Source organism: Vigna unguiculata, chromosome 8 (genome assembly GCF_037176805.1).
Source record: "Vigna unguiculata cultivar grain cowpea cultivar isolate G323 ecotype 2 chromosome 8, ASM3717680v1, whole genome shotgun sequence".
Taxonomy (NCBI): Eukaryota; Viridiplantae; Streptophyta; class Magnoliopsida; order Fabales; family Fabaceae; genus Vigna; species Vigna unguiculata.
Window position 1 is genome coordinate 5,582,123 of NC_140799.1, and position 8,901 is coordinate 5,591,023.

The 8,901-nt window shown below is 31.0% G+C and overlaps 1 protein-coding gene across 6 annotated transcripts; it reads right to left on the bottom strand.

Annotated features, from left to right (window-relative positions):
- Positions 1-220: 220 nt before the first annotated feature.
- On the bottom strand, positions 221-3,946 carry UBP22 (ubiquitin-specific protease 22). 6 transcript variants are annotated; one of them, XR_003606373.2, is made up of 5 exons: positions 2,799-3,946; positions 2,010-2,128; positions 1,074-1,865; positions 870-967; positions 221-731 (listed from the first exon to the last, which is right to left on the bottom strand). XR_003606373.2 is itself a non-coding variant. In XM_028084454.2 (4 exons), the coding sequence occupies exons 1-3, from the start codon at positions 3,566-3,568 to the stop codon at positions 1,090-1,092; spliced, it is 1,665 nt and encodes a 554-aa protein (XP_027940255.1). In that variant the 5' UTR covers positions 3,569-3,946; the 3' UTR covers positions 221-731; positions 1,074-1,089. The 6 variants fall into 6 exon arrangements, 3 of the variants coding, with proteins under 3 accessions (XP_027940255.1, XP_027940254.1, XP_027940253.1); XR_003606372.2 differs by lacking the exon at positions 870-967 and having other exon boundaries at positions 968-1,865; positions 2,799-3,945; XR_003606371.2 differs by having other exon boundaries at positions 870-1,865; positions 2,799-3,945.
- Positions 3,947-8,901: the final 4,955 nt, after the last annotated feature.

The following is an 8,901-nucleotide window of genomic DNA, read 5'->3' on the forward strand; positions in this document are numbered from 1 at the left end:
TAACCACATCCAAACTACTGTTACTAAGCAGATGACAGGTTCTGAACTTTAAACACCACCAAATCCTGAATTTGTACTGTTTTTGTATAAACATCCAGTAAGATTTTACAACAAAGTGATATAAAGAACATTCATCCATAAATAATCTTAACAATATATAGAAATTAAACTCCAAATAATATAAGATACTGACAGAAAATAAAAATGCTGGAGTCAGACAAAGAGAAATCCATTTTCACCCTTTGATTCCAAATTTATCTTGCATGTTTTTTAATCTTTAAATGTGTTAAACATATATGAATACAGTGACATGTTGTCCTCCAATTATCAATTAACTATTTTCTTGAGTTCAATATAAGATACTGTTAATCATATAGCTGCATTTTTCTCTCAGCCAGCAAACATAACTTCAAGTTGGAGTGATAATATTCCTCAAATCATCTTTAAAGGAATAAACTTGCCTTCAACAAAACCCTTGTCTATTGTGCACCACAGAAGCAAACCAATTAAGTAATCTGCACTCTAACAACAAAGCAGAGTGAACACTGGACATGAGTGTTATTACAGTGTCCTTGTTAGACACAGGAATTAGAAACAGTCATCAACATTGTCTCTTTTTTCCCTTTAACTTTCTTTTTCTCCACACTTCACTTGGTGGTGACAGGAGAGTAACAATGGTTGTTGAACAGCTTTTGTTAGCATCAATTGGAAAGGGTCATGTACATGACTACCTGCAATTAAAGAATTTGAGTGAGCATAGTGTGAAAAGTTGTGAAGGAGTTGAGTCACTTCTGGCTCCTTGATCATTGTTGCAATGCTGCTAATGACATAAGCACATGCAAATATTCAATTGGAATCAAATTAGCAACCTGGCATCTCATTCCCATATCTGAATTTTAGCAGCACAAACTTCTGAGATGCATATTGCAAATCCATCTTGTAAACTATAATCTGTGATTCTACAAACCTGATGGAAAATTGGAAGAGAAATAAATTCCCTCACTGAACATCAAGCTGGCTTTCAAAGCAACAAGCACACATTATATTCCACTCTTTGAATGACAAGTACTCACTTTGTAATCATCCTCTCTAGCAACAACCAGCAATAGGAAAATATAGCTCTCTTCCAGGGGAATTTGGAGTGTGACTCTGATCTTCATTTGCTTTATTATATAAAGTTTTCTGAGCATAGAAAATCATGTAACACTGTGAAGCTCGGACTGTAGCCTCATCAACCTCAGTTATCCAAGCATCATCACATTTGTACCATTGATTCCTTATACGCACGAACGAAACATAATGGCCGGATTCCAGCGTGCCCGAATGTGTCACCACAGCAAAAATTTCAAACTCAGAAAACATATCTGATTCATCACCCCCAAAAGAATAGATTCTATTTCCATATCTGGCTCTGAGGATTGAGGAGGACAAATATGGAGACAAGTCTAAGGAAAATGGGAAGTGTAGGTAGCGGTCTATTTTTCTTGAAGACTTTTTGACGAAAGAGTGCTCAAATCGTTTCACATGTAAACTAAGTACTAATGGAAGCTTTCTAATGGACATTTGCTTCAAAGAGTCCTGCTTTTCCTGACAGTTCTGGCAGTAAAGTTTCTGGTCTGAACCCAACTTCTCTGGCCTTGTGAACAAATCTAAACAACCAGAAAGTGTAGACATGCTTCCATCGTCATTCCGTTTGGTAAGCTTTTTACCCTTTTCTGTTGAAGAGACACTGGTGTTCAAGTTAAGTGAAATGTCAAGACAAGGATCATAGGTTGTTGAGGTAAATCCACAGGTCATGCAAGTAACATCTGATCTCAATAACCCATAGAACACCCTATGAGCAATGCACTGACAGTCTTCGTTACCTGTATAAAACAACAATTGAGTAATGTAACAAGTCTAGATTTTCTTAGTTACAATGTTTCCCAGACAGAAAAAATTTCAGAATGAATATTTGGTGTTACAATATTTTCTGTTGATTCCATTTCTTAGTTACAATATTTAATTACCTTTGCTTCCATTTCTTGCTTTGCCCTCTTTCTCATGGATTGCATCTAACATCGAAATGAAAAACTCGTGAGCATCCTGCTGTTCATAACTCGCTAAATTTGCTGAATGCTGCCACCAGCTTGAAACAAAAACAAAAAGTTTCACCATTCGAAAGAAACAAGAATTTGATCACCAAAGCAACACAATGGGTGCAAAGCCAAAGTCATAAAGTTTTCGGTTTTAACTGGCATTGCTCCATCTAAATTGCAACTAGCTTCATACAAACAAACTATGAATTTCGAACTTAAGCATCAACCAAGTTAGAGCTGACTGATAACACAAGTGCTCAAAAAACATGCTTGCTTTTTTCACAGAAACCTTCACTGTAGAAGTTGCTACTTTTGTTACTTCAGTCAGACCAAATAGAATATTTTTATAATACTAAATGTCCGGCTCAGGGAATCAACAAATTTCCTCTTTCTAAGCTTATTGATTGAATATCAGAAAACTCAACAATGACAAAAACTTGATCCCACTATGAGGTCACATGGATCACACAATGTGAATAAATTTTATCAAAGACAAAATTCTAAAAGATACTACTATTCACTATGAGGTATCTCATAATAACTATCAGAGAACTAAGAATCAAGCAACTCAGCCAGTTTTTTTTTTTTTTTTTATCAGGAACATTTAAAAGCATACTGAAGCAGATCATTAGATCCGCTGATAAATGCCAGCCATTATTTTTCATTAGACAAAACCTAAAACCCAATAGCATGAGTATGACAGAAAGAGCAGTATCAGACCTGTATAGAAACTGAGCAGGAGTATATGGATTCTGATCCCCGGAGTACACAGCTGAAAAAATAGCATTGACTTCACACAGCAAACACATCAGGTCTGTGGTTCTTCTACGATGACAATTTTCCAATCTGTGTCCACCACTAAGGAAATAGTCCCTGACAGGAGGAGCATGAAGCAACACTTGGAGCACAGAATTCATGAAACACGTGCTACCAAGATTGTTCAATCCCCTCAACCCCATAGGATAACATGATTTAGCTCTCACATCTTTGGTGGAAACTCCACACTTAGATTTCTGAAAATTCAACCCAACCCCAGAAACCAATCTCCTCCTCTTGATCAGCCTCTGCCCAATGCTTTCATTCCCAGTGGCACCACTTGTCAACCCCGTTGAGTGCTTAGACATCACAACTTGGTCAAAATCAGGGTCATACAACTGATCACAGCACACCCCACAATAAAGTTCAGCCCTTTCAATGTCCACAAAAACAGCATGGCCAGTTTCTGACTGAGGGTGCAAAATGGTGTGATCCAAACATGAGAATGAAGAGCAAATCAGACACAAATACAACCTCCCTTCACAGCCATTACAGAAGCTGCATCTGGGTGCCTTCGTGTTGGGTTTCTTCACACTGGTTTTCCCAATTGGGGAGGTCACAAGGAGCTTTTGGATGGCTTTGTAGCCATTGAAACCATGCTTGAGCTTGTACTCAGCAAGGTGCTGACAAGGTTCTGGGCTTGTGTATAAAGGGTTTTTTAGGAACATTTCCATTACTTTTTGGTTTAAAAACACAATAAAAAACAAAAAATATAAATATATGATTGAAGCATAAACTGAAGGTTGTTAATGGTCTCTTCAGAGATGATGTGATAAAAAAAAAAAATGATTGAAGATCAGAAGAACAAGGACAGCAACAACTATTGAAACCGAAAACCTAAATAGAAGTAGACAGTTATTGTTCCGGTCAAGAAAAGATGATCAGATTCATCAAATAACAAAACCTAAAATAACCGAAACACACCTCAATCAAAGGATATTTTTTTTATCAGCTTTTGAGTTGGGGAGAGAAGACCCATCAGAAATGTTTATGAGGTTTTTGCTTTTCTATTAAAAAAAACAAAATGAAAAATGAAAAAAAAATAGAAAAGAACCGACTAGTACCTTGTTGAAGTCATTGGTCATATAATAATATAATATCAAGGAAAGACATCATTGTCTTTTGTTAAGAGATGAGTGCTGAGGGTAAATATAACATTAAGTTCATTAAACTCATTTTATAGTAATCTGAATAAATTTAACAGTAATTAACCAACACATAATTATGATTAACAACTTTAAATGGATTACTTTTGTAGCAAACATCCAGGAAAAATAGTTACTGTTATATTAATTTTATCTGATTTTAGTATAATTGTTTCTAAAACAATAACATATTTTGTTGTAATGAAGAAAAATTTATAGAAAGAAATTAGATTATGGAGTAAGGTTGAGAACATTAGTAGTATTTATTTGATTAAGAAGATTAGAATAAGAAAAGGAAACAGAATTGTAGAGGAATCTGAACCGGTGGTTAAAGAAGATGATGATAGAAAGATAGTTGCGTGTGTTGGCTTCCTATTGTTCTTGATTTTAGGGTAAAAAATTGTTGGTCATCATCTTGTTTGTGGACCATTTCTTTCTTGTTTATAGTCACGTGGCTATATACCAATTCTTGGTGTTTGGGTTGGGTCAATTTAAGGGCCACATTTAAGGATTAGCAAGGAAGTTATGACAGTTGAAAAAAAAAAAGAAAAACTAGGTAAGATATAAATAATATTTTTACAGATGAATAAGTAAAATAACATTTTATTAGTATATTTTTTAAATATATATAATGATATTTGTAAATATGTGTGTGTTTTTTTTTGTGTGCAACAGAAGAAACTCTATTATATATAATGGCAATTGTCAGATTTGTTTTCAATTTAGTAAATTAGGAGAACCTCTATTATATGTAATTGTATTATTATATTATTGAATTATTAAATACTTTAATATTTATTTCGTGATTATAGGTCACATTTTAAATAAATTAGGTAATTTTTTATAGTTATGCATGGTTGTATTTAACAAGTATGGTGACAGAAGATTTTTTTTTAAGTAATTTATATAAGTATCTATCTATACTACAATAAAGTTATCATAATTTTCATAATGGAAATGAATCAAAACATAAATGTTTATTTTAATTATTTTATTATTATATATTATTTTAATATTACAAGTAACTTTGAAAATATGTGTATAAGTACAAATTAATAATTTGGAATCTCATTATACAATGTTTTAACTAATAAATACCTAAACATGTTTGAAAAGAAACATTTGGTGTATAAAATTCAGCAACCCACGTCTTTAATAACTAAATTTAGTAATGCAAGATTGAATTTAGTTAAAAATTCAAATTAATTTTATTCGACATAGTAAGAGGTATGAAAGAAACAGATAATAAATTTCTAGTTTTATTATTTTAACTGAATCAGCTAAGACAAATCTAATGTACTTGGCTTGTAAGAGGTGTAATAACATGATCGTATCTTGGTTGACTCATTTTGTCCCACCTTCCATCAAACAAAATATACTATGGATGCAAGTCTAAACAAATATGGAAAGATCGCAAATTTAGGTTCTTTCAAGGCAATTTACTTCGTATATCCAAGTTGCAATTAGAAGCTTCTTCTCTTAAACAAGGAAATTCATATGTAACTGAGTATTTTACCAAGATTTGTGTTCTTTGGGATGAGCTTGACAACTTTTGTCTAGATTTAATTTGCAATTGTTCTATTAAGTGTTCTTATAATTTGGTTAATACCTTTCATTAGAGGAGATTGGAAGACCACGTTATGTAGTTCTTAAGGGACCTGAATGAGCAATACAACAATGTCACTTCTCATGTTTTGATGATGGACTCGATTCCACCCATTTTGAAGATTTTCTCCTACGTGGTTCATCAAGAAAGGGAGATTGGAGGAAATAACCTTTTGAATGAAGCTAAAGTTAACATCAACAATGTTGTTGTCACTAGTAGCTACTATAAGAAGACCGGTCACACTATCGTTTGCTTTAAGAAAAATGAGTTTCCAAGTAACAAAAATACTAACAACAAGAATATGAGGTATGTTAAGAAGGTTTGCTCTTTTTTGTGGTTGAATGGTCATACCATCAACAATTGCTATTAAAAGCATGGTTTTCTTCTTAGATATAAAATAACTAGCAAGACCACCATTATGATAATGTTGTCATTAATCAAGAAGGAAAGAATGAGTCGATTGGAGAGTATCATGATTTTAGACTATCACAACAACAATACCAAACCTTGATGAATATGCTAAAGCAAACTAATGGTAATGGCAATGAAAATATTTCTACCAATCAGGTTGGTCCCATTGTTGCTTGTAGCATAGACAAAGGTAAAAACCACGTCTCTTTTATTAGTTTCAATAATCATAGTGATTGGATCATAGATTTGGGTGCCATGGATCACATATGTTGCTCCCTTTCAAATTTAATCTCTTTTAAACAAATATCACCTATAAATGTTAGTTTACTAGATGGAACTAAAGTTTAAGCTACTCATTCGAATGTTGTCAATGCTACCAAGAGGATTGGTACAACTAATCTTCCTTCGAGCCTATACGTGATGAAGGGTGGCACTTAAATCAATGGAATCTTTCCTCAAAGATCTTTAATAGTGTCATTAATCACAATATTTGCACATGTGCCTTCATCCCCCCTTCTCATAAAAGGATGACTATTCTTAATATGAGGTTTCCTTATATAGTACTCCGTAACAATTCTAATTGTGATATATGCCATTTAACTAAGTAATGAAAGTTGCCTTTTCCAAATAGTACTTCATATAATGTTTTTACTTTTGATTTGATACACATGAATATGTGCAGACCTTGTGCTGTTAATTCCATGAATGATGATAAAATATTTTTTCATTATTGTTGATAATCACTAAACGCTTACTTGACTATATATTATGAAAAGTAAGACTGAAACTCGTGTTCATTTAATCAATTTTATTTCCATAATTAAAACTCAGTTTCATAAAAAAATTAAGATAATTAGGATCAATAATTATAAAAAATATATCTTTTTACTTGTAACTTGTTCTTTCAACTGATTAATAATATTTTATTTTTGATGTGTTTTAATTGGAGGTTTATACATATATATATATATATATATATATATATATATATATATATATATATATATAAAATTTTAATCTAATAAAGATAAAGAATTAACACCATTTTTTATTCAACTCTGTATTGAATTTATGAATTATTTTATATATTATTTAACTTGGTTATTTTTTATCAGCAACATTTAGATTCATTAAATTATTTTTAACATTCTTTCAAACCTTTTTAATAATTATATTTTCTAAAAAGAGCAATTGTTATTCTTTACAAAAAGCAATTGACACAAAATTGGAGAAGACATCAACGCTATTTGGGTTTAGTAGTTGCAAATTCAAACACTCAATTATTCTATCATTTCATGGTCTTTGCCATGATTTTTTCCCCTCACATTTTCCTTTCTTATTACTGTTTTTTCACAATTAGTGAAAACATTAGTTATAGTTTGTTGTCGTTAGTTGATTGGTGATGTGATAAGTTAATGGATGACAAAATAATATTGTTTGTATACAATAGACTTTGATGTTGACTTTGTAATATACGTCATATTGATCTGAATGACTGTTGATGTTCTGTAGAGATAAATTAAGTCATTTTCACCAATATTATTTGCACTCATTTACGTATTTATTAACAAACGTTCTGAATAGGAAATTGACATAAAGAAACTAATTAATTATAAATTTAGCATTAAGTAAGTAACTTTTACAAATTTTTCAAATAATTTTGAAGCATATAATTATTAATTATAATATACTAATACCACCGAGATTTATATTTCATCAATTTGTTAATAAAAATTATATATTAAACATTACTATAAACTTTAACATGTTAGTTAGCTTCTCACACTAGCAACAATCTTATGAAAGAAACCGATCATACAAATATAAAACATGAGAGTTAATATCTATTACCAATAAATCTAAATTAATGATAGAAGGTATACAAGTCTAATTAATGAGAGTTAATATCTATTACCAATAAATCTCAATATTAGCAAGAATATCAATGATTTAGATTTACTTACCTCTAGGGATGGCAACGGGGCGGGGCGGGTACGGGTATCATGATCCCATCCCCATCCCCATGATAAAAATTCATCCTCATCCCCATCCCCAAACCTAACGGGTATACAACTTTTGACCCATCTCCATCCCCACCGGGTAACGGGTATTTTCTTATACCCATACCCATTTTTTTATTGTTTCATATATCAATTAAATATTTTTTATAAAAAAAATTTAAAAATCACACCAACGGAATCATGATGCTATCAAAATATTCAATATTAAAATAACATACTCTTTTTGATTTTCATGATGTCAAATATTAAGAAAAATATTATAATAGTATAAATATCAAATTAAAGTATCAAATAACAACTAAATAAAATTCAAATAATTATATAAAAGCTAAAAAATTACACATTACTAAAATTTTATAATAACCAAAATATTTATTAATTTTACAAATGATCAGTGGTTTCATTTGCATTCGATCCACCTACACATAGAAAAAAAATGAAAAATTAGATATGATATAATAATTGAAATTGAAAATTTTAATTACTAGAATATAATGTACCTTCTTCATCAGATTCATTTTCACTCATGAGAACATCTTTTCCTTTTAATTTTTTAACACCTACAAACACCAAATGTAGAATATTAGATGAGAATTCACAAAAAATACTAACAAAAAATATTAATAAATTTGAGTAACTTACCTAGATGGTTTGAGTTTCATATCCAACTTCTTGTACAGCCTCTATAGTAAATAATTAAACATTATCATGAAACAAAAAATAAATAATAAATAAAATTATCATAAAGGAGTAAAGATAATTAAATGTGTGACCCAAATTTGAGAATATCCATTTGAACATAACATAACGGAAAAAAAATGTAT

What these genes read in the sequence shown, in the direction of transcription:
- UBP22 (XM_028084454.2), bottom strand. Translation starts at nt 3,568, where the DNA reads ATGGAAATGTTCCTAAAAAACCCTTTATACACAAGCCCAGAACCTTGT. An exon ending in CCTGCTCAGTTTCTATACAG is followed by an intron (nt 2,129 to 2,798) that starts GTCTGATACTGC and finishes TTTTGTTTCAAG; the next exon opens with CTGGTGGCAGCATTCAGCAA. An exon ending in AGCAAGAAATGGAAGCAAAG is followed by an intron (nt 1,866 to 2,009) that starts GTAATTAAATAT and finishes TGTTTTATACAG; the next exon opens with GTAACGAAGACTGTCAGTGC.